Source organism: Drosophila subobscura, chromosome A (genome assembly GCF_008121235.1).
Source record: "Drosophila subobscura isolate 14011-0131.10 chromosome A, UCBerk_Dsub_1.0, whole genome shotgun sequence".
Lineage (NCBI taxonomy): Eukaryota > Metazoa > Arthropoda > Insecta > Diptera > Drosophilidae > Drosophila > Drosophila subobscura.
In genome coordinates, this window is record NC_048530.1 from 12708538 (window position 1) to 12734660 (window position 26123).

The 26123-nt window shown below is 40.4% G+C and overlaps 2 protein-coding genes across 3 annotated transcripts; both read left to right on the forward strand.

The window, feature by feature from the left end:
- Nucleotides 1-311: 311 nt before the first annotated feature.
- LOC117902246 lies at nt 312-19973 on the forward strand. 2 transcript variants are annotated; one of them, XM_034813506.1, is made up of 5 exons: nt 312-324; nt 962-1099; nt 16643-18101; nt 18198-18389; nt 18462-19973. In XM_034813506.1, exons 2-5 carry the CDS (start codon nt 1019-1021, stop codon nt 18665-18667), a joined length of 1938 nt encoding a protein of 645 aa, XP_034669397.1. In that variant the 5' UTR covers nt 312-324; nt 962-1018; the 3' UTR covers nt 18668-19973. The 2 variants fall into 2 exon arrangements, with proteins under 2 accessions (XP_034669397.1, XP_034669386.1); XM_034813495.1 differs by lacking the exon at nt 312-324 and having other exon boundaries at nt 797-1099.
- Nucleotides 19974-21247: 1274 nt separating this feature from the next.
- LOC117902256 lies at nt 21248-25444 on the forward strand. The gene is made up of 5 exons (XM_034813518.1): nt 21248-21402; nt 21467-22462; nt 24727-24871; nt 24945-25065; nt 25125-25444. The coding sequence occupies exons 1-5, from the start codon at nt 21319-21321 to the stop codon at nt 25384-25386; spliced, it is 1608 nt and encodes a 535-aa protein (XP_034669409.1). The 5' UTR covers nt 21248-21318; the 3' UTR covers nt 25387-25444.
- Nucleotides 25445-26123: the final 679 nt, after the last annotated feature.

Consider the following 26123-nt stretch of genomic DNA (forward strand, 5'->3'; position numbering starts at 1 on the left):
GCAAAGACAGAGTGGGAAAGAGAGTGCCACCCCCCTTTTTGCCCCACCGCTTCTTTTTTTTGTTTTGTAATAAATAGCGCTGTGCAAAGCGACCACGCTACCAAACGGAAAGAATCCGCGCTGTGAGCAGAGCAACAACGTAGGTCGGTACCCCTCTCACCTCCCTCAATTTACCACCATCAACGAAAGGGAGAATCGAATCGTATCGAACCGAACCCCACCCCCGAACCATCGTCCGGTAACGTGAACGAGAAGAAGAATCGGTTGAAACAGCTGGAATAAAACCAGAAACCAGCAAAGCAAAGCAAAACAAAAACAGAATTAGCACCAAGCCCAAAAACAAGAGAGAACGAATTCGTTTCTTCCACCGTAGCGCCGCGATTTTCCCTCTGGAAAAAATATAACACAGTTATACTACATATGTGCGTTTTAATAAGTATATTATAATTTCAATGTGATAAGAAAAACTCTGAAAAAGCAGCATTAAAAGCAAACCGATCAAAAATTCAACGACAAAATAAAATATATGAACTCCGTACACGAAAAAAAACGTGTAGGGTAATATCATTAACGAAACTGTATGGCAAAAAAGAAACAAGTTGCACCAAATTATTTTCGTTTTTTTTTTTTTGAGTGTGATACAAATTAAAGACTGAACAAAAAAGTCAAAATAAATAAAATCACAACAAATGGAAAAATATAATTGAAGCAGATGCCAACAAAGACCGAAACAAGAAATAACAACGTAAAAAGAAAATATCCATAAATCTATATATACCATACATTATATATGTAGATAAACGGAGAGAGGCGAGGAGAACCCGGAGAACGGAACGGAACGGACAGAACACCTTAAAGCCAAAAAAAACCAAAGCAACAAAAGCGAACGAAGGAAGGAACAAAAGAGCGAACCAGAAGACTCGAGAGGGAGAAAGACAGAGGGAAAGGGAACACAACAAAGAACACAAAACAGAAGCAAAATAAAATAGAGCTGAAAAAGTTAGAGGAGGAGGAGAAAATGACAACGAAACAACCAAGAAAAGTTGCCCCCGATGGCGGCTGGGGTTGGGTTGCCTGTTTTGGCGTTAGTTTGGTCAACGTAAGTCCTACCTTAACATACATTTTTACATGCATATGTATATGTATAATTCTCCATCCAACGTATCCATACATTCCAAGCATTCCAATTAATTAGCTAATAAGAGAAATGCAAAGAAAACCAATCACTCCGCCTGCCTTAAAACCCTTTCATCCTGCATGCTGCATTCCTTACTCCTCCTTTTTATTTCTGATGTATTAATGATTTTGCACTTAGGATAGGTTAGTTACCAAGCTTCTCCTGCCCCCTCAACCCTTTCACTTCCTCTGTGCCAGTGTAGTTATTTAGTGTATGACTTGTCCCTTGATAAGATTCCAATGAAATATGATAAAATTAAATATGTTTCTATCTAAAATGTTTACACGACGCGAGCTATGGGGTAATCAGTAATAAATATTATCCCTAATAAATATGACAGATGCATTCAAATACACACAAATGTATGTACATACATATGTATAATCATATCATAAATACAGAAGATAATCAATTGTGTTAATGGGGTTTTACTGGGTTAGTTATTTACAATCTATCATTTAATATCTCCATAAAGATGTGCAGAAAGAAACCAATCTCTTAATTCCATATACATACATGTGTACAGATGTACATATGTATGTATGAGAAATCATCAATCCTGTGTGCATATTTATGTATGTATTTATGTACATTCATATCTACCTGACTGGTCTCTACCCTGGTTCTGCTCTATGGTGCAACTTGTCTTTGCCTTTCCTTTGTGTCCCCCCGTGTAGCTGTGTTTCTACACCCCTGCTGCATTCAACAGCCTCTAGAAACAGCTGCTTTTTGAAAAGAAGGTGTCTGAATGAGGAACAGGGAGAGACAGGAGCTGGATGAGACAAGCAAAATAAAAAAAGGAGACTACTCCGACCCGATCATGGCCGTTGAGTATGTTCGTTTTGGGGTCTCCTCTGGGGATCTACAATACTATGCACTGTCGCGCGGCATTGCTGTCGGCCACGCATCAGACGCGTGATATCGAAAATGCGTCTCAAGTGTTGTATACTCTTTTTGCATTGAGTATTTTCCCTTGTGCATCACAAAAAAGTACTTTCGATCCCAAAAACTATATGTACATTTTTACGGGTTTTGCATGCATTTTATGTTGCCTTTCGATCAAGCCTTTCATTTTTTAAAATTAGTATTCATAGGAGAGGGAACACGAAATTCGGCTAAGTTTGTTCTAAATTGTTTTTGCAGATTTTGTATTTTTTGTCGTTGTTTGTAAAGACATAGGCCTACATACATATGTATGTACATACATATGTACATACATATGTACATGTGTACATATATCGTAAAACTCAATCTGAACAGAGCTGCAGAAAATACATTTTGATGGGTGTTAGTGTCGGGGTCGGCGGGGACAAATTCCGAATTATTATAACAAATTAGATCACACTTCGAATGTTAAGATAACAATTAGGCAATCAGCTGGGACACTCAAGGAAAATATTAGCCACACAGTTGTCGTTGGATTTGTTTATAAAAGAAGAATTTGTCATCTCAATTAGGCAAAGTAGGTAGTAAGTACTATAGTTTTCTCTGTGCCCAGGAACGGACGATATTAAAATTGTACATACGTTAATGATCACATAGTAAACTACAAGCATTTACAAAATATTCGCCATAAAGAATTATATTGATTTCATTGATTTCAATTTAACATTGTTTTTTTACTGGTGCTTATAATTGCACAGCTGTTGGAACTGTCCAACTGTCCATCCATGATTGGGATATCATGGAAGGGATATCTCACGGATAGTTTAGTGGTAAATAAATGGGATGATTTGCAACCGGTCGTGATTTTAAAAATAAACAGATCCGAACTGAAAACCAGGCCAACTATAAACCAGATATTCGATTTGTGGCTAATGATTTTCCCTATACCGCGTAAATTATGATATTAGAATTATACACAAATTTCTTGGTATAGTGAAAACTACAAGCCCATTGATCAACATTTATTTCGGCGGTGGTGCAAATTTAAAACAAAACTTTCAATCATAATCGGCAATGCTCCTCCACCAGAACTTCCATGTTTGGATTAGAATCGGGGTTAGATCGCTGCCTGATATCAGCTGATAGGCTGCCGATCAGTCGATTATGTGAGCAGCAAACGGTTAACGATTGGGTTGGGTGGGGTTGGGTTGACGTTAACGTAGCAGCAGCTCGAACTAATCGCAGCTAGGAACTTTTGTTTGTTTTCGCTGCGTTCACAACACATCCAAGAGCACAATCTACTATCTTTGAGCAGCGGGCCACACGTTTAATCGCTTTTAAATCATTTACGAGGCAAATTGGCACTTGAACCCCATACAACACGAAATCCAATAACGAACAATATGCACACGAACACACACAACACGTTAAGCACCAAACACTAAACCATCTAGGGACAGAAAAATACAAATTCTTCTGAGGCTGGAATGGTAGAAAAAACAACATGACTCTCAGAAATAGGAACCGCGTTGCCAGGGGGCGGACATACATATGTACATATGTACATATCTCTAAAATCTGATTAATAAGCGAGCATATAATCAAATATTTGTCCGATTATATTCGGGCTACAAGAGCGAACATTATCGTAAATTAAACAGGTATTATGTGTGGATAAGATTGGCTGCCAGTTGTATAGGTTTTCGCTCACGTGTGGTACTTAAAATAAGCACACGTGATCCGAAAACCCACACAACCTTAAACCATTACAATGAATGCACTATATAACGAGAAGGGACGTGTGAGACGCTTCTTACGCGTCACAACTTGTATACCCGGTACTCAGTATGACATCTGTACCTCCTTAGTGGTATTTTTCAAATTTTACATTTCTTCTACATATGTATGTCATCACATCACTTCTTACGCACAAATGCAATATACCCTATTTACTCGTCGAGTACCGGGTATAAAAAAGCAATGATCACGGCAGGTAAAGAATTATCCAGATCACCAGAGCCAGATGATATTCAAAATATACATGAGGGATCTGTGACCTAGAAAACAATGAACCATTTGCAAACATAATTAAATGATGTAGGAAGGAACGGATACGTCCATTGGCTATTCCAGATGCAAGATTTTAAGCCACTTAACAACTGTAATACTCGATGCGCGTACCAAGCTCCAGCGATTATCCTCCAGTCTATTTACGGAAATCTCACGGATGGTTTAGTGGTTATGAAATGACCTGGGTTGCAGTTAGAAATGATATGAAAAGGAAACATGTCTAAACTGTAACACAGCTCAACTCTAAACCAAATATTCGATTGATTCCACTGCTATAATTTATTTAATATCAGATGTGATGTAGAATTTTTAGCTGTATACTTCTATCCATTGCGCCATTCTGTACTAAGAAATCAATAACCCGTATACAATAACAAAATGGATAAAAGTACCAGCCTCAAAAGGGTTACCCTTGAGCACTTCTATGCGCGAACCTTATTGAACGGAGAAGGTTCGCTCTGAATCACTAGTAAATATCTCACTGATGACATTGTGGCTTATGTTTGTCCACATACCTCATTGATTTATGAAAATTAAATATACATAAATCAATGGCGGAATGGAAAACCATAAACCCATGGAAAATATGCAACGATTTAGTTGATTTTATATTTGAAACGTCATGATTCGAATATATATGTAATATGTAACTTGCTAATGAAGTAGAATAGGTTTTGGTTATCGCAAGATATGTACTATGCTTGTATTATAGGGGGGAAAAGGTGTGGGCAATTCGGATGGAAACGCAACAGTCGAGATATGGCCAAAATTTGTTGTGCGGGTTCGAGCGCCTTATCTGCGGTGGAAATAAGACAATGAAATCCGCCCGTCGTCTGCATGTCTGCAAGGCCTGGGGAAAAGATAAAGCTAAAGAGCAAACTGGCAACACATTTTTGTATATGGCAACAGAGTGCCGAGACCCGAGGATCCCCATCCGCAAAAAGTCCCAAAGCCTTTGGTAGGCACGTGATCAAACAAAATATCCGATAGCAAATATTGAGTGTATATGTAGATAGCATATATTGTATATGTAGACATGTAAATATATATGTACAATAGATACAGATGCACGTCGTATGTGCAAACGTATGTATAATTTGGTATTCGATTCGCTTGGAGGTCGTCGACACAGACAGCTCATGGAGCCTATAGCCCGATTAAGCCATAATTATTTGTACCATTGTTGACCATAAATATAGGGGCGGCTATAAAAACAAGCCATTCGATAAGATTTCTATTGCAATGCCATCAAAATTATAATTACAATTAAGATGCAATTTTGCTAAAGAGTTCTAAATTTACCAATGATCTATGGACCTTCAAATACAGACAGAAATCCTACGCAATCTGTCAAATCTGTCAATAAAATCAATTTGCATTTTGTATCACGTAAGCCTTACCATTTCCCTATTTTCATTACCAATTTCAATCAATTGAATTCTTCGCTCCAACGACTCGAACAGAAGCTTTCCTGTCTTTCTCTGTCTGTCTGTCAATCGTTGAGTCAAAACCAGAGACAAAGAAAGAATTGCATAACAAATCATCAGATAACACAGTAAGTAGCAGCGCTATCGGTCGATGTGGAAACTAAAGAAGGTGCAAGTCCATGAACCTGCCCCCTCTCGCTCCGACTGGTTTGCCGCATGGAAAAATATTGCTTTCATATTTGCTGATATTTTATTTGATTTATTTCCCAAGTTCCGTTAGATTGCAGCTTTCAAAACTGTATTTAATATACTTTGGGTTGTATACCCTCGAAGAATCGAAGAAAATCAAATATGTGCACGACAGTATGACTCAAAAATAATTTGATAAAAGCTTAGCGAAACGCAACTTGAACGAACAAAAAATCAAAGATATTCTGAGTGGACTTTGTACGGAACGAGACTTTTGCCTATCTGTCTGTGTTTGTCTTTCGTGTCTTGCTGCCTGCTTCGATCTCTCTTTTCTTTCCTGCTGTACAACAAATTCAGGGATATATGTATATACATATTTATGTACATACATATGTATGTGTATATCTATGTGTCTTGATTTTACATTTGTGTTCAGTGTCAACACAGTATTGAATCGCAAGTAAATGGTGCTCTGTGCATGCTATTATATACATAGATATGTGGATACCTCTCGTTTTTGCCAGAAAGAAAGAAATGTTTACAATCAGAAATATGCATCTGAAATTCTCGGTAGCAGAAAGATGATCTCCTTCTCGAGGGAATGGCAATTCAATACTTATTTCCATTGCATAAATGCCTCAACTTCTTTGCGGAATGTGCAAAACTGTTTGTTTATTGAGCAATTCTCTCGAACAGCGTAGCTTACCAGTTGATGGAAAACTTACATAAGATAGCGCATCCGTCTGTGGCATTACGCATTCTCTCTATTCCAGTGTGGATTAGCAGTTAAGTGCATCTCTTTCTGTCCACAGCTAACTCTCTGCTCTCTCCCAGTGTGACTTTGCATAACTAGGGTATCGCAAAGTCTCCCATTGTCCCCCAACACTCTTTGTTTTCGTTTTTCTATTTGAAGATTTGCTGCCACCAATTCCACCTTCTCAACTGTTGACGCTGTGCCAATTTACTAAATACACAAACAGAAAGTAAATTATACTACATATTGTACATATGTATATACAAGAGAGTCGTCACTGATTTGCTTTTGCTGTTTTTTTGCTATCATTATCAGCTGCACGATTAGCACTCTTTTTTCCGATTCGGGTCTAGACAATCAAAACGATTGATACCCACCACCCTCCACCCTCAAATAGCGAGACGACAATGAACCAAAGACAAAAGCGTAGCAATTAAGCTTTAACATTTAGCACATTGTCTTTATTGATAATTAGAATACATGGATTTTGTGATTAGAAAAGCACTCAGAGACGGTCAGAGACAGACAGAGAGAGTAAGTGCTTTACATGGGCAAGCAGGCACCCAACGACAGAGTGAACACGCTCGAGTGAATGACTGAAGAATCGACTGGATAACAAAACGAATGAATGACCGGACTTACTGACTGACCGACTGACTGACTAACTGACTGATCGACCATTTAGCATTCATCAGACGCATGCTCACTCAACTTTTGACTGGACTTGACTCGACTTGACTACGTCATAAAAAAATACCCGGCATGCTCTTGCAGGCGAACAATCTATATCGGGGCATATGTACAAATGTGTGTATTGAGTGCCCATACAAATGTTATATACATTGTTCACACAAACATATATTTGATGTGACATTAGTGTCATCGTCGTCGCACATCGAAAGCCAATTCGAACATTTCCCAAATTCAGTTCAGGGAATGCTGGAAAATTCCCATTTCGTTTGAGAGGTCAAAAAGATTGCCCCAAAAGGAATCCCAAATTATATTCAAAAATGTTTCAATGATGAAATTCCCAACTGCCCGTTTGGGGGCCTGTGCGGGCAACGCTGGAGAATATTTATTTGTCAGGACAAAAGATATTTTAGAGAAAGATATTGTGTGGAGGAAACTGCAGTTAGTAAGAATGATTTAGCCCGAAACGAATATCAAGTTGTTTGTTTCTGTTTTAAATTTCAATAAATGGTATTTTGAGTATTTTGTACCCAAACCTACACCCTTTTCCCTCCACATCTTTCGCACAATCCATTTCCATGAGCTCCAAAATGTTCTGGTTAATTTAGTGACGTTGTGTTTTCATTGAACCATTGTCATCGTCTGTCTGTCGGTTCCGTCTTCTGTGTGTGTGTGTTGCGGCCTCTGTTTTCGCTTTTTGTTATTTATTTATTTATTTTTTTGCAAATGAGAGCTAATTTCTTTGACAAATTCCGAGTGTCAGGCGCGAGAAAAACAATAAATAGAATGAAATGGAGCACGAAATAGAAACAGAATCAGAAACGAAAACAGGAACGAATACGAAAGATGAACACCCGCTCGACGAGTGATGTGTGATCTCCCTATCCAATCTGATACCATCCGATCGATGGTTGAAAGTCATGCAAACAAGATCTTAAACATGAGAGCAAACACACTTCCCCCAGGCATTCGCAGGTGAATGCTAAAACCAAACGATCGACCCAATCGATAGAGGAAGTGTGCGGCGTGTGCTATGGATGTTAATGAAATTTTAACAACTGCTAAAATGGGATCAAAGTGCCAACGCGAGATGGAAATGCTAATGCTAATGCCCAAAAGCCACCATCAATGCATCAAAAATGAGACATGTATTTGCCCAAGTATCTATTCCAGCAGCAATTCTCGATCCCACATATTTTCAATGCTAATTATTAGCCCAAAAACTAAATGGAGATAAATGCTGAGTGTCTAGGACACCACAAGCTTCACTCTTCTTTACGAGTCGGAGAAAACGTTCCTGCGCATCACGTGATCAAAGCCCGCAAGTTGCACAAGTCAGAGACAAGATACCAGATATGTACAACATGCAAAATGGAAGGGGAAATTAATGAATAAAAAAGGCAGGCAGCTTCAACAAGCGTTGCAACAACGAGTTCCAATCAATGTCAATAGTCAAATGCACATGTGACGGACTCGACTCGACTCGACTCGACTCGACTCTTCCTTCCCTCTAGCTATCTCTATCTCTGTACATGTGTATATTTGTATACGTACATGTCTCGTATCTCTGCCTCTCCTCTCTCCTCTCTCTGACTAACTGCAGTTCAGGTTTGTCAAGCAGCTGATGCTTTGATCGCTTGCTGGCAATCACGTGACTCTGTGGCAAGTGGCAGACAGACAATGGGGTACCCAGAGGGAAACCCGTTTGCAGCAAAGCGAAAAAAAAAACAGCTGCTTTTTGCTGCTACGTCTTTCAGGGTGACGATGCTCTGCTGCAGTAGTTGTAGATGCATCTGTGGAAGAGATTTTCCCATAGATGTACATAAGTATGTGGTCTGAGCTTCACTTTGCAACTATTGACCTGGGTATTACTTAGTGGATGAATCTTTGTCGATTCTCTGTAGAAAAAGCAGTATCTTTGATTTCTGTGGAGTTATCTATGCCAAATTATTTCAGATTTCCATATTCCAATAGCTGGGCAGCAACAGCATCTGTGGATAACTCACATGATTGCCAGCGATCATGTGCAAGCGCCTTCATACCAGCAATCCCGTTCCATTTCGTGCCATATTGTGTGTACATATCTACGTATCTCCGCCCCCTTCCGCCCCTTGATATCCGCTATATACAATATCGGATCGGATCGGATCGGTTCATTTCTGAATCGTATTTCGAGTTCAGCTCTGTACAAAGGCTTTTGTTTTTGTTTTTGTGTAATTGTTTCTGGTTTTTTTTCTGCTTATTTTCTGTGGTTTTTGTTTTAATTGAAATTGAAATGTTTGGCGACTCAAGTCCCCCCGTTCATTGCGTTTCAGTTGAGTGGCTGTTCGATACGATACAGATTCGAGTCTCGAGTCTCGAGTTGAGTTGAGTTCACAGTGGCGGTAGTGAAAATGTAATTCACAGTTTAATTGCTTCAATTGCCGCGAGACCCACAGAGCAACAATTTCAATTTCGAACGCATTTATATGTATCGTATATTTGTTGTTGTTTTTGCCACATGATGTACTTTTTTGTGTGCGCCTGTCTCTTTTAATGAACGCAAATTAATATTCAACAATTTAAGAGTAATATACTTAAAGTTGAAGGCACTCTCGGTGCTCTCGTGAAATGTAAAAACCCCCAGCTACATCTTGTGCATGCAAATATATTGGAAATTCACCTTTTAAATAATATTCAATGTAGCCGGAGCCACTTCTGCTGTGCCTGGGTAATCCGATCGAAGCAGAACAGAGACAACAGCAGGCGAACTGCATTGAAATATGTATAAAAGGGTGATGGGTGGTTCCAGGCGCAGCAACAGAAATGGCCCCAATCGGGGCCACCCCCCAATCCACAGAGAGAAGCCAATGACAGGCGTCCAGTCCATCTGTGTTACTGCGTGCGTGAGTGTGTCCTTCCTCTCTTCTCTCACTGCCGCTCTCTGTTACTGTTCAACAGTAGATAATCAAGAAATTCCCTTAAATGTTCGAATTTAGGGCGCCTTTGAGGGAAACTGTAATCCAAGAATTCATTTTCATGACAAGCATAATTGGAAGTTATTTTGTGACCAAAGCTGATTGAAACATGCACAAGGCACCATCGACCAATGCACCACACACCACACAGCAGAAGGCAACATGTAGCATGCAACAGCAGCATGCAGCCCCAACATGGTAATACCTTCAAAGGCCACCTTTTCAATGGAGACAAATTTGTGCAGCAAAGTCGAACTGGCTTTTGGGCGGGCTAATCATTGTCATACGAAATCTGTGTGTGCGCAATTTATGATGAGTTATTGAAACAAGACAAATACATATTGCGTAAGTTTCGTAAGCAACAAACAAAAGACTTCAAAGGCAGAAACAGAGGGGAAAAAGTTACCTCAAATTTAAGGCATTCACAAGGAAGATTATTCTTGCATTTGAGACAGTTCTCAAACAAAACTTAAGTTAAAATTGCTACCAGAAAAGCGGAAGCGAAACCAACCGTGCAAATAATTCTTGCAAAATGGTTTTGGTTTTCAGGAAACAATTTGAATTGCCTAAATTCCACTTACAAATAAACGGTTGGCATCATACTCGATTATTTTCAAGGCCATATTTATTCCAAGCCAATTATCATTTAATATTCAATTACAATTCCGAGAGATTAAATTCGCTTCGAAGATAAATTGCATTCTCAATTTAACGAAATTTCTCTATATTGATGGATGGGATGGATGGGATGGTTGCCCTGCAATTACTGGAATTAACTTCGATTGCAGGTCGGAGGCAGGCAATAATAATAAGGAAACAAAACCACACAGGTAATCCTTCTGGAGGTCTTATGCCCGCCCAATTATATGTTTCTTAGACAACACACAAAAGCGAAATTAAAAACAAAAACCCCGCCCCAACCACATCCATCCATTCAAACATTAAGTTGAAGTTTTTGAAGGACAAAAGTTGGTGTAGGTGGGAAGGAAAGGACACACACACACACACGCGCGGAAATGGACACTGGAAAATGATGAAATATCAAGTTGAAGGCATAAGAAATGCCACGCAAAACGTAATGGGAAATCGATAGGACAGATGGACTTGATTTACGACGAGCGATGGTCAGGGCCCCTCTACCCCAGAAGCAAAGAGCCCCAACGACGGACAGTTGTCGTGGCAGCCGCCAACTAAGAGCTGGAGGCAGAGCCAGGGGGTGGGGATGGTCTACAACTAGTGGTGACGTCTATTGACATCGTCGCCTTGGTCAGTAGTCATCATCATACGTATCCATTTCGCCCTCACTGCCCCACTGCGTGCCACTTGCCAGTGTCCCACAGCCCACACTGCCTCTTTCCACAGAGCCTTTGCCACACAGAATGGGTAAAGGAAGCCACGTCATGCGCTTTGAAAACTGTTAATTGAAAACACGCCAAAAGTACATTTCCAAAAACATCAACAGGCTTTTTGTTTTTAATATACATAAATAAATATCATCAAAGACACGCACACACACAGACACACATAGACACCAGATACAGATACAAAACGGTGGAAACTTTTATCGGAATCGTGATCTTTAAGGTCTCAAAGGCTATTCTACTCAACCTTTAACCAGAAAATGTCACCTCAAAAAGTAGAGAGAGAGAGAGTTGTGTTGGGGAAAAATGCATCACGCATGGGATACCCAAATCGTAATTGAAAGTAAAATATAGAATCTGGATCCACTTGATCCAGAAGCAACTGGAAACTAGAAACTCCAATGCTAATTTGTTGGCAACGAACCTAGTCCGAACATATCATTGCTAGAAATATATACACACTGTACTGCAGTGGATGATGGATAGTTTTGGGTAAAATTCGACCCTAAATTATGATTGATTTTGTCATTTATGTGTATCTAAGTGTATTCAAAGTCCAAGTGTGACTTAAGGCCAGAGAACTCCATACACCATTGATAAATTACACTTAATAATGAAATTTGCAAATGCGAAATGGAACTCAGCGCCAGCTGCATGGCTTCTCAGAAGGGAAAGAATCTTGTGAACCCCACTAATTTCACATTCGTTTGCTGGAAATTGATATTGTGCGATTGTGGATTTGATGATCAAATCCATAAACAAACACAGACATGGACTCCATGAGTGGGGTGACAAGGGTTTATTTATAAATCTAAATTACAAAATTTTTAATTGAAATGTCAACAAGGTGCAAGGCTTTCCCGGAATAAAAGAAGAAATGGAAAAAGATGGAGGGCTTCTAATTGCCAAGTTACGATTAAATATTTAATTACAGTCTAATACTAAAAACACACGCAATAGCGGAAAATAATTGTAAGGGAACAATTGTAATTAAATGTGCAATTCAGTTGAGGAATGCTCGTGGGGTTTCATATTTCAAAGACTTTGAGAGTGCAAACAAACATTTGTATCAACAGATGTGAATCCAAAGAACAGAACTGTGTGCAGAGACATGTATTTTGTCAGAAAAATCTGTATATTTGTTCAGCTCTCTTTGCAATAAGAAACCAAGGAACACCCGATACAGGCGTGATTTTCAGATGATTATATAACTAGATCAGAACACCATTAGATTTTTTAGCCCTTTTGGTAATGCCGTAGCCAGATCCATAATTCATTAAGAGAGTGCGCTCCACCGATTCGATGGACTATTAATAGACTCGACTTGCGAAATAGCAATGCTAAAAACCTTTTTCCACAAAACGGCGACAACGTGCGCTTGTTAAGTAATATTTTCTATATACCATATGTGTTTGTGTCTATGGCTATAACATGGTGGGGAACGTACACTCAAGTGTCACGTTAATTTCACGCAGGCAGCGGCCAGCCAACCACCACAGGGCAGCAGCAAACGACAACCACTTGCAAATTAGATTCAAAAATATTGCACGAAAAATGTTTTAAAATAATTTAGCATCTAATTGTGCAAATTTCACACAACGTACCTCTAAATAACAATAAATGTATATGGTATGTGGCATATATACATATGTATATGTGCATATAAATCAATAAGGTGATTTAGAGCAGTAGATCCGAACACGACAAAAGGTGTTCCCAAAAGCGAGTTGTCCGAGCTCTTTGGGTGTTTGCCTTTTGCTGTTTTTAGCTAAAACCCAACACAAGGCAAGATAAATAACACAAGTAGATACAATTAACTTTAAGCCCTGACTTGCTGAGCCGCATAAACTTTACGCTTCCCATTAGACCCACTAGAAACTTTATTCCTTTGTTCCTTCCACTATGTAGATCGAATGATGCCTCACACGAACCCTTTAGGGTTTTGTGCGCGGATTATAATTCCCTCTACCACATTATATCCTCAACTAACTCCCTTCCTCTTCCTAAATCTCTGATACTAGCCTACCTCTCCCGTAGTTAGTTTCATTTTAGTTTTGTCTTGTTTCTGATTTTGGTAATCTTTGCTTGCTTAGCTATAGTTGCTCTAGTTTAGTCTTGTTTAGCTCTAATTTTCCTCGAATATTAGAATCCTCTAATTTCCCCATGCCTGGTGTCGCATGGGGCACTTGATGGTGCAGTCATTGCATATCAACGTCTAGACAATATATTCTACGATATATGTATGTGTGGATGGGTTGTGTGACTGAAAAACTAATAAACAATTTTCCAAGCACACAAAAAAAGGCAATAAGAAACCAAAAATATACACATGCATACATCATATGTATATTTACACATTACAGGAAAGAGTGGCGGGCAAATCGCAAATGGAAATGAAAATAAATATATACATATGTACGTTGGGTTAGACGATTAGTGGATATATTGGCTTGAGTTAAATGGAAATACAATCTACAGATTGATATTTCCTTTGTTCAAATTAAATTCCTATGCAAAGTGCCCTCAATGGTAGATATTTCACTTGAGATTTTGAAGAGAAAAATATTTCTGTGATTGATGGAATATGAATCCATAAATTAAGATTGATTTGCTTCAAGAGAATGAGCCAAGAGTATTTAGGGTTTCATTTCTAATTATATGAAAAATGCTAGTACATAAATATTGAAATGGAATTGGAATTTAATGAGATTTATAAATAATAATCCTAAAGATTTTATTTACCAATGACTCTTATCCTCAAAATGTACACAAAACTATGAGCTTAAAGATAAACAGTCTGCTATTGATTAAGTGTTGCATCCAAAAATCAAAGTCTAAAGATCCCAAAGCATAAAGATAGCTAAGTGTACGAGGGCTGCTAGTTAAGTTTGTGGCCCAGGTCACTTCCAGCCCGAATTGGAGCCAATAGCCACGTTTGCATTTGCATTTGATTAACGTTAAAGACAAGTTCATGTCAGGCAAGAATTGAAATTTACACATGAAAATGTATGGGCTCATGATTTTCTACCATATTTGCTGTGGACAATAACAAATGCAATCACGACATATTAGTACAACTTTCATTGGGTATCCTTCGTTGCAGGACGAATTTCGTAGACAACAAAAGCCGTTCATATCATAACTTTTTGAATAGAAAGAAGTACGAAAATCAAGTCTTTATGTTAAATAACCATCATAATGGCATATCATTTTCCTGGAGAATATTTTTTAATAACAATAAACCCATTTTCAGCCACCAAAGTTAGTTGTTTCATGGCTAGGCCAGGAACTTAAATAGCAGCCTACGTTATTGTGCCACAAAATGTATCCCTTAATATCATGGGTGGGGAAATCAAAAACCAATTTACGATCTCTAAGTCATAAAAATCATATAGACTCAATTACAAAAGAAAAAGCCTAGACCCCCAGATACACACAACACATTGGGGCACACAGAAAGGTATTTGAAGCACTTGTCGAGCGCGTGCTGCTGCTGCTGGGTGCCATGCCTGTTGTTTTCTGATAACTCAATTATCAAGCAATTACCGAATGAAACGAGAGAGCTCCATATATGTACATACATATACATACATAGTCATACATACATACAAATGTACCCCCGGGTACACTCCATAAAAAGTAGAGGACTCTCAGAACGAAAAAGCACACAATCAATAGCACAAATAATCGCAAAAGCGAATACAAAACACTCTCAAGAACACCCCCATCAATCCTAGAGACACAAACAAGAAAGCATTTTGAAGAGCAACAAATCTATTCAATCGGGAACTGAATGCCAGCTCTTTGTGGCACAAATGTGGAGGAGTGGCCAGTCCACGTATTAAAAATGTAAATTATTGAAGGAAAAGCGGCTCTAGGAAATGAGGGCTCCCCCATTTACTTAGCAGCCAATCATCATTATAATAATTTGAGCTAAAGCGCAATCTTGTGGCGTGCACATGAGGAAAAGGAAATACTTGGGTTGGACAGACAGGGAAAATGCTTCGAAAAATAGGAAGTGAATAAAAGATTGATTAACAGATTGATTAGTGATTAGGGCAATATTTCAATATACCTTTAAAAGTGTACTTATAAAGGAAAGCCACATATTTCAATTGTACAATGTTACAGGTCAAGAAAAAAACTTACAAAAAAAACTAAAGCTATCTTAAAGCTATAATATACTCATTGCAATCGTCTGGGCCTACCCATGGAATTTCCTCAAATACACCATTAATCATACGATTATAATCATTAAAATGTATATGTTACTTGCCCACTTCCATATACTAAGTACACACATTTTCTTATCAAAGATTACTCATGGAAGTGTAAATAAATTGCAAAGCAAACATTTAAATACATTTTTTGTTCAAAAAAGGGAATGGCATACGCCATCAACCCAATGAAATAGCATAGATTCATAATCGTTGTATTGCAAACACCAAAGTTTGTTTGGCAATCACAATCGGACATTGATATGGCGACTGTGGCCCAGGGAACGATCCATCAATCAAGCTGATGGCAGATGGTTGGATCCATCAATGGAGCGAGCCCTGTGTATGTCCGTCCGTGCCCTGATAATGATTGCCTGCCTCTGCCCCATTCAGCTGATGGCCAAATGCCGCATTGCACAATCGATAAGGGTATATAACGGCATGAAGTGCATTCATGATAGGCCACACTTAGGCTCTCACACACTCCCTTCCTCTCTCACTTTCGTGCTCACTCACCCGCAGGGCTCACAGATCTCAGCCCTCCTTCTATCCTCTCAGAGTTCCAGCGATAAGGTTTTGCGACTATCCATGCAATGACGTTGAATGTTGGTTGGCTGATTACTCCTCTTGGCTTTCCTTTTCTCTCTCCAAGTATTTTCGGTGTTTGCTGATAATTATTATAGCGTCCTCTCTCCTCTGCTGCTCTCTCCATGGGCTGATAAATCACGCGCTGCTTGCAGATTAGCCGTAAACGGCAAATTGGCCTACATAAAAATACAAAAATTCAATTAGTAACAAAGTATAATTTCTATAATTTATGGTGGAGTGATGACGATGCTCTCGCTGCTAAATTAGCAACAATTGCAACCATACAAATGGGATTATAATGCAACCATTTCCACTGTTTTCTTGCAGCTCGCCACACGCTCCATAGAGCCATCGTTTGGTCTGCTTTTTGGCGACACCCTCAAAGATCTCAATGTGGGCACCACTGGGGCGGCTGTGATTATCAGTGCGCTGGACGTCTGCATGAATTTCTCAGGACTATTTGTCGGCCCTCTGCTGAAGGAGTTCTCCTACAGAAAGGTGGCCATTGCCGGCTCCTTGCTGTGCGGCCTCGGTCTGGCCCTCACATCCCCCGCCACGAGCATGGCCCACATTCTGAGCACCTACTCGGTGATTAATGGCATTGGTGTGGGCCTCTCCACATCGGCGGCATTTGTTGCATTGAATCATTACTTCAAGCACAAGCGAGGACAGGCGGTGGGTCTCTCGATGGCTGGCACAGCCATTGGCATGTTGATCATGCCGCAGCTGGTGCGGATACTGCTGGAGGCGTATGACTTCCAGGGCGCCGTCCTGCTGCTGGCGGGTGTGGCTCTAAATGCCACTGTCGGTTCGGTGCTGCTGCAGCCGGTGAAGTGGCACATGAAGGAGGAGTTCGATGATGAGGAGCTGATGTGCATATCGGCGTTGCCGACACCCCAGCCCCAACTGACAATAGGGGGCGGTGGTGTGGCTGCGTCGGCGGCCTCCCCGCCCGACTTTAAAGTTATCAAAGAGGATGGGAACGAGGAGGATGCTCTGCCAGAGATGAACACCCTGCTGTTCCACAAGCATCATGCCCACCAGCATTCGATGCGCAAAAACTACTCGGAGATGGCCATGAACACAATGAATGGCTCTCGCCTGGGCATTCCCAAGCGTCCCACCTTTCCGCGGATCATGTCCCTGGCAGGTGTACAGTCGGCGGCCCATGGGGCCGGTGCCGATGGCGCCTATACCTCGCAGGCGGAGATCAATGCCACGCAGCTGCGCTGTCGCAAGGCCTCGGTTACCTCGAACCTCTCCTACATGGACTTCACCGGCTCCATACTGCAAGTGCACCTCAACACCGGCGACGATGAGTTTGAGCAGAATGACCGCGAGCTGCGACGCGTTGGCACCGCCACCGGCAGCATTGTCCTGGGCGGACATCGCGATAGTTTTATCAAAATGAAGCCCACGGAGCTGGACAAGCAGACGGAGGCCGCTGCCGATGAGGAGGCAAAAAAGAATAAACCCAAAAAGCCTGGCTTCTGGCGCCGGTTTGCCGATCTCCTGGACATTGACATGCTCAAGGACAAGATGTTTCTCAATCTCCTGTTCGGCCTGTCCATCTTCTATGTGGCCGAAATGAACTTCAAGATGGTGACGCCCTTCTTTTTTGCCAATCTGGGCTACCAAAAGACCGATGTGGCTTTCTGCCTGTCAATCACAGCCATCACGGATATTGCAGCACGAATTGTCTTGCCGCCGATCTTCGATAGGACCACAATCAGGAAGCGTACCATTTTCCTAGTTTCCATCATATTTGTGGCTCTAACACGTTCAAGTAAGTGAAATCCCAGTAATCCAACGAGGGTTTTCTTTGGCTTCCTTTAATACTAATATATTCCTCTTTTCTTCCTTTTCCCTGTCCTTGCTGTAGTTATGGCAGAGCAAACGGATTGGACCCAGCTCATGATTTGGTTATCGATTTGTGGCTTCTTCCGTGGCTCGGCATTGAGCAATTTCACGCTCACCGTCTCCGAGTATTGTTCGCTGGAGAAGCTGCCATCGGCCTTTGGCTGGCACTTGGTCGGCAAGGCACTGTTTGTGATATCATTTGGGCCACTGATTGGTAAGTGCATAGACCGTGCTCCCCACTCCGCTCTATAGACTTCTTAATCCATCTGAACCGTTTCGTTTTCAGGTCTCATTCGTGATTTGACTGACAGCTATCCCATTTGCATACACACCCAGAGCTTTTGCATTATGCTGTGCGCCTTCGCCTGGGGCATTGAGTATTTGGTGGAGTTCCTCAACGCTCGCCGTCGCACTGCAGATGCCGCACAGGTGCCCACGCAGGAGACAGCCGCAGCAGCGCCTGCGCGGACGACGCATGATGTGAAGTTGTAAATCGAAGCTGGGGAAGGAGCAAGACAAAGAAGGATTAGATATGAGCAACTATATTTATAAGGAAGACAAGGCTCGCTCGCTTGCTGTAGGGACCTACACTTTAGAGAGGGGATTCCGTACCCTGAATAACACCCCCCCTGTACCCACAAAATGTATTAAAAACGTAGTTAATTTTTTTTTTGTTCTTTTGTTTTCTAAATGATTTAGTGGATAAGAAATTATGATTTATTTTGAATTTCTGCCCCCCCCCCCCCTACATTTATTTCTAATTTCCTGTCTGCCTTCTGATTTCTGTTCTTTCGTTTTTGTCGTTTATTTAGTGAACTTGTATGTGATAGTTCAAAGATAGTTTCTAATTTAGCTGATAAGCAACAAAATTACACCATAAATACACACACACATGTACGAGAGTAGAAAGTATCCTGCAACTAAATTTATCAGATAATATATATTTACATACATGGTCCGAAGCAAAGGCAATGAGAATCAAAGTAGAGAGAGTATTGATGGGCTTGAAAATGTACCTTAGGGAATGAAAGAAATTGTGTAGCCGTTGTACGAGAAATAACCCACTCATCACTTATCCAAGGACCAATTGTGAGTGTTTTTTCCGCCAATTTGATATAAATATATACTACGTAGAGAGAATAAATATTTAAACAGAACGACATCGTTTAAATTATGTTGCCAATCAAAATGCCAGAGTATAACCCTTATATCGATAAAAAAAAAAAATAAAATAAAACAAAAACGATGGTTCCTTGTGCTTGTAAGATCAATGAGAAAAACACAAACAAATTATATTTTGATGCGAGAGCCTTATAAATGTGCCCAAAACCTTTATTATATAGTAGGTATTTTCATGCCCATTTAGATCTAAGTCAGTTTGTAGGCCATTTCCCAACCTGTTTGATAACTTATTTCGAGTAAATTTCCAAACATTTTCAAATGCAAGTTTGACCGAAAATTAAGTCCAACAAATCAAGTAGTTCATTTCGTACAGAGAAAAGATCAGGCAACTCCCACAACATACATTTGGTGCAGAAATGAATGTTTAACCATAAAAAAAATGGTAATTTGTGCATCACACAAAACTGTCTACAGGCAATCCCTACAACTACACGACAACACCACTCTGCCGCCACCTAGCGACTACATAGGGAAAAATATATGATGTAAAATATTAAAGAAATGTTACCACATGGTGGCTACTACATAGAGGTGACGGTGACTGTTCTAGTGGTTTCAGTGCACGGTTTCAATCAAACAGTTAAACCGTAATTATTCATATGCTTTTGTTGCGGAATACAATTAAATGTGTGAATTTTCCAAACAATGAAAACTCCGAAAATTCAATGGAAATACCCGCCTAAACTGCACGATATTTGAAATCATCAAAACGATAAGCAATAAAAACAAAGCGACTACAAACAAGAACAACATTCAGATATACTTTTTAAGTTGAATAGAACTTTAAGCATATTTTGTGTACTTAATTTTTTGTTTTTTTTTTGGGACGGAGCGAAGAGAGAATCAGAGAGGTTTTGATACGGTGAAAACTTTTGCTATTGATATATGGTCCCCAAGATATCGAAAGATATAATATATACTTACGATAAGTACTATACGATAAATATATGTATGTATATTTAATTGAGAATAAAGTGATGAGCCTGAGACAAACAAGTGTGGGCCTTCCTTGGGACGAGTTTCAATAGGAGTGGAGAAAGATAATGGAAAGATAATGAGGGGATGCAGCGGGTATGGATTCTGTGACGGAAGGTAAGTTATCCCAAGTTCCTAATCAAAGAATATGCCCATTGCTTACACTATTGTTTTTATGAAGTGTGAAAAGAGTCATTACCACCTACCTCCTACTCTAAGTAGGGGAACGATCACCAACAGCAATGATAATGTTTTATCATCCCAAAGGCAAACAAAGTTGGTTGGTTAACGTCTTAGTATAAAAAGAACAATTCTGCGTGTTCTGTAATGCGTGAAAAATAAATTTAAGTTTGTATAAATTATGAATGAGAATTAGTTATCAGAAGAGGGAAAACTGGAGCCACGAGGACGACACACTATTGTATATCTCTGCGGGCATTAAGATCTGTGCGCTCTCTTATCAGCCCGAGAGAGGAAGAGAGGCATTTTAATTGTTATTTTAGATATGAAGCGTTGATAGATAAATATCATATAAAAAATATATAAATGATTCGCACTTGTAATATAGTTTTACAGAAGGTTCCCAGAGGAGAGAGGTGGCCTGTAGGCTCGCTTCCTCTTGGCAAATATCATTTGAAAGTGAATATTGCATCATTTGGCAGGCAGCTCTTCTAATCTTATCGGGGGGGAAAGGCCAAATTACATTATGAGTGCCGAGATGGGCTAACAAAACTCCCTAAGCTTTGGCCATAAAGGCCATATACCGCGCGCGAGAGGAGATAAGACAGTAGCAGCAATAGCTACTGGAAGAGGAAGCCAGCCCCTGACTAGACTTATATGATGGATGGAGGAATTGATTTATGTGTAGTACAGAGGCACTGAGCAGACAGAGGCACGGTACCCAAGGTGTCACTCGGAAAGTCACTTGGAAGATCACTCACTGTTCAGCAGTTTAGGAGCCGCAGTCGCCGGCATCTCATTCATCGATGAAGAAGTCCAAGTCCTACAAGCTAGAGGCCCCCGATGGCGGTTGGGGCATCCTCGTGTGCATTGGCATGGCCCTGCCGTTTGTAAGTATCAGAGTCCCCAAAGGATATCATTCCTGAATTCCTGTTATATATTTTTCCTTTTCAGACGAGCGCCTTGGCCGCCCTGCCGTCGTTTGGTCTCGTGTTTGGAGACTTTCTGAAGAGCATTGGTGCAGAGACCAGTGCCATGGCCATCATTACCAGTGCCTTCTTCTCAGCCATGAGTTTTGCTGGTTTATTTTCGGGCTCGCTGTTCCAGCGTTTCGGCATGCGAGCGGTGGGCGTCACCGGTGGCATCCTGTATTTTCTGGGCACGGGCATGCAGCTGTTTGCCACCTCAACGATGCACCTAATGCTGGCCTTCAGCTTGGTACAGGGCTTGGCCTTTGGCCTGATGGTGCCCACCTGCTATACAACCTTCAATCATTACTTCGTAAAGAATCGGGTGATGTGGATGAGCTTTGCCCAAACGCTGATCGGCCTGGGATCGATGCTCTATCCGATTGTTATGCAGAAGCTCTTGCATTGGTATGGCTTTCGCGGCTGCCTGCTGGTCCTCACTGGCCTCAATGCCCATGCCGTCCTTGGCATGCTCGTAATGCATCCAGTCGAGTGGCATATGCGTCGTGTGCCCCTCAGCGACGAGGAACTGCAGCTTAAAGAAACCACCACAGTGGTGGTGCGCATCCAGCCAGAGACTCCGCTCAAAATCACCGAGGCGGAGCCCAAGTTTCTGCGACGCCTCTCGCATGCCGACGAGCACCACATGCTGAAGGTCATCTCCAGTCGTGCCTCGAGCATCACCAGCCTAGGCAACTGGTCCGGCCCAGTGGTCGTCAGCGATGCCTCGCCACAAATGCTCCACAGCCTGCAGTCCTCCAGGCGTCCATCGATGGTGGGTGGATCACCGACGACGAATGCCACAGCTCCTGATGTCCCGAAAAAGGGATGGATCCGCTCTGTTGTGGACTTTCTCGATCTGACGCTTCTGAAGAAGCCCATCTACGTGAACATTGTGCTCGGCATCACCTTTGCCCTCTACTCGGACATCACGTTCTTCACCATGCAGCCTGTCTATCTATTTGAATTGGGATACAGCAGGGTGAGTATTACCACTAAGCTTAGTGGTGCTTAGTGGTATTACCATATACATTTTTTATTGATTTATGTATGGATATATATGTATGTACATACATGTAAGTACTGAATTTATTTGATTGGACTTTCAAAAAGGTGGCTCTAAATCGAATTACAAACTCGAAAAACCTTGCCAACAAGGTACCATAAAAAAATCAAGCAAAGAGATATTCTCTTCTTCGTTTTTACACACATCTACAAAAGACTTTGAAAATTGCATTGGAATACCACCTGCAATTAATTATTAAATTCGAATATGCTGCATAAATACGGCACTTTATTTATTACTTATTCATTGGTTATGCAGAAATCAGACTCCAGATATCCGAATAAATTATTTTTGGACGTAAAAGCTTTTACAAATATTAAAATAAAAATTCGAATGCTCGAAACAAAATCGCGAGAGAAACCGACGCTGCCAGCTTTCAGTGTATCAGCTTCTCAAGCCGATACATATTTACTGACACACACATTTACTTTTACACAAGCTTAAAAGAGAGAGACAAAAAGAGACGCCAACGAAACAGACGCTGTCGCCATTTTGTTTTTGTGAACCTTCACACACAAGCAATAAATTCATTTACAAATTTCGATCAAAAATTTTACGAAACATGCGCTGTAAAATTAAAGCTTTGCTAATAATTTAATGTTTTGAATGTTAACTCTCAAGTCGTTTTCTCCAAAAAATAGTTTCACTTACATATTTTATGGCCGCGATTATACATATCTACATACATATGTATGTACCTTCCTTTGGCATGGACATGCATAATTACACAAACATATGTACATATTTACAGACACACACATTTACTTTTCCTTTTGAAATTAAACCAAATGATTTCACCACATACGATGCAATGATTTTTCTCGCGGCACACAAGCTTAAGAGTGAGACAAAAAGAGACGCCAACGAAACAGACGCTGTCGCCATTTTGTTTTTGTGAACCTTCACACACAAGCAATAAATTCATTTACAAATTTCGATCAAAAATTGTACGAAACATGCGCTGTACAATTTAAGCCAACCGAATAGTACATTTAAATTGCTATAGAACTTCGGTGTTCCCATGAATTTCGCTGCAAATTAAACATAATTTAGCACAATATCACAAAAAACCTCATTCAAATCCCAACAAAGAATTAAAGCTTTGCTAATAACTTAATGTTTCGAATGCTTAACTTACAAGTCGTTTAGTCCAAAAAATAGTTTCACTTACATATTTTATTTAAGTTTTGGCACTTTAATTCGTTTTATTTCACAATTAATCGGACACTTTTAGAGCTCATTGCAGTTCGCCTGCTATTTCGATTCTGGCATTGCCGGCATAAATGGGTCGCTCTTTATAGATTTTGGACAAGCCTTGGATTCATTTTACGAAAAACTAAGAAAAGCTGTGTACAGCAAACTGTGAAGATCTTTTTCTCGCTCGCACAATCATACCACGTCCGTTTCGCCATATACATATGTATGTACATATGTACATATGTATGGACATGCTGCGCTGCAAACATCTCTATCTCGCTCGCACAGCTCAAGCGGCAGGAGGAGAGCATAAGAGACAGCACCAACTGCACCAACACACACACAAAGGAAGTTTCCGAAGTATACACATTAAAATTTCGGTGAACCACACTTTACCGTTCTTCTCTTGATGGAAAACTTATTCTACCACGCAGTCGCCGGCGCCCGGCATCGAGTCGCCTAAACACAGCGTTCAGAATCAAAAAAGGAGAGGACAAAAGCAAGCAAAACGGACCCTGGGCTAACGGTTCTTCCTTGTTCCGCTCTATATACATATGTACATATGTGTGCATAGGTATAATGATATATAGAACATATATTTGCGCACTTGCAGACACACACTCCTAATGCAATGGTAGGGGGGCAAGAGATGCGCACTGAAATGTCTTCGTACATATGTATGTACATATGTAAATTCAATCAAAGTTTGAGTCCCTAGCGCTTGCGCATCATCTTATTAGCCTCCAAGGAAAACAATACAAACATTTTCTCAAACTAGAATTTAATTGTACCTATGTGCATTGTACATATGTATGGCATGGACATGCATAAATACACATACATACATATGTACATAGGTACATACAAATATGCATGTACATATGTACATATACATACATACATACATATACGCTTTCATTAAAGTAATGAATTACTTTGCCACTTTAAACCTTAACTTTTTGCTTTAATCCCCTTTCCCATAGCTGGACACTGCTACTATTATTGCTATTGGAGCAGCCGCCGATTTGACTTCGCGGATTTTTCTAGCCGTCACCGCTGTTTGCATTCAAGTGCCCTCCCGATATATTTACTTGGCCGGAGCTGTTTTCACAGTCTTTGCCCGATTCGGTGAGTAGCCTCAATTGTAGGCAGAAGCTTAGGATTCTGAAGAGAAACACTCACCTTTAATTTTGTACTCCAGTTTTCAATGGCATCACGGAGTTCGTAGGCATGGCCTGCATCACAGGAGTTATTGGCTTTTTGCGCACGTGGCTGCATGTGCCGCTGCCTTTGGTTTTTGCCGACTATTTGCCGAAGGAGAGGTTGGTTCGCGTTCTCCTGAAATTTGAAATTTTTAATTAAAGTACTTGTTCTCAAACAGATTCGCCACCGGGTACGGACTGTTCATGTTTACGCAGGGAAATGCCATGTTTCTCATTGGACCGATCGTTGGCATTATTCGCGACAAGACACGAGACTATTTATTAGTTTTTAATATTCTGAACGGGTTCATGATTCTCTGCGCTGTTCCCTGGGTCATCGAGGTGCTCATAGTTAAATTTCGACGACGTAACAAAATCGAACGCAATAATGTCGATCACGAAGATGTGACCGACGCGGGCAGCACTACTGTTGTTCACTGAAAACCCTCGGACATTTCGGGGTTTCTCAAGCTTCACACATACCCACACACACAACCAATCATGCAATTTTACACAACTGGATCAAAAATTGTACGAAATATAAGCATTAAAAATTAGGCGAAACGAATAAAACATTTAAATCGTTTAGTACAATATCGTCATTAAAATTTGATAGTATTTTGATGTTTCGAAGTCTTAAAATTCAACACGATTTTTGTCTCGCTCACACAAGCTGAAAAGGGCGACAGGAAAAGAAACTTCACTTCTTCTCGTGCTGGAAAACTTATTCGACGACGCAGTCGCCGACGCCCGGCTTCGAGTCGAACAAACACAGCGTTCAGAAAAAACAAAGCAGAGGACAAAAGCAAGCAAAACTGATTCTGCGCTTACGGCTTTTCCTTATTCCTCTCTATATATCTGGTCACATACACACACACACACCCACTTATTGCATTGGTAGGGGTATCGTTTATACATACATACAATTCGTATGTAATCATCTAATTAGCCTCCAAGGAAACAATAAAAATAACAATAAGCATTCTTAAACTAGGTTTAAATTGTACCTATGTATGTAAGTATGGAAGAAACATATTGATTTTTTTTTTTCAATTTTGTTAATTTCTCCTCATGAATGCCGCGATTATACATACATACATACATATGTACAGTTGTGTTCAATGAAATAGTAGTGCCGCGCCACACAATTTTCACAACTATTTTTGAGGCCCTTCCAG

Bases quoted from the DNA above. Each gene is read 5' to 3' on its own strand.
- LOC117902246 (XM_034813506.1), top strand. From the start codon at position 1,019: ATGACAACGAAACAACCAAGAAAAGTTGCCCCCGATGGCGGCTGGGGT. The intron at 1,100-16,642 runs GTAAGTCCTACC...GTTTTCTTGCAG, and splicing joins TTGGCGTTAGTTTGGTCAAC to CTCGCCACACGCTCCATAGA. The intron at 18,390-18,461 runs GTAAGTGCATAG...TTTCGTTTTCAG, and splicing joins ATCATTTGGGCCACTGATTG to GTCTCATTCGTGATTTGACT.
- LOC117902256 (XM_034813518.1), top strand. From the start codon at position 21,319: ATGAAGAAGTCCAAGTCCTACAAGCTAGAGGCCCCCGATGGCGGTTGG. The intron at 21,403-21,466 runs GTAAGTATCAGA...TTTCCTTTTCAG, and splicing joins TTGGCATGGCCCTGCCGTTT to ACGAGCGCCTTGGCCGCCCT. The intron at 25,066-25,124 runs GTTGGTTCGCGT...GTTCTCAAACAG, and splicing joins GACTATTTGCCGAAGGAGAG to ATTCGCCACCGGGTACGGAC.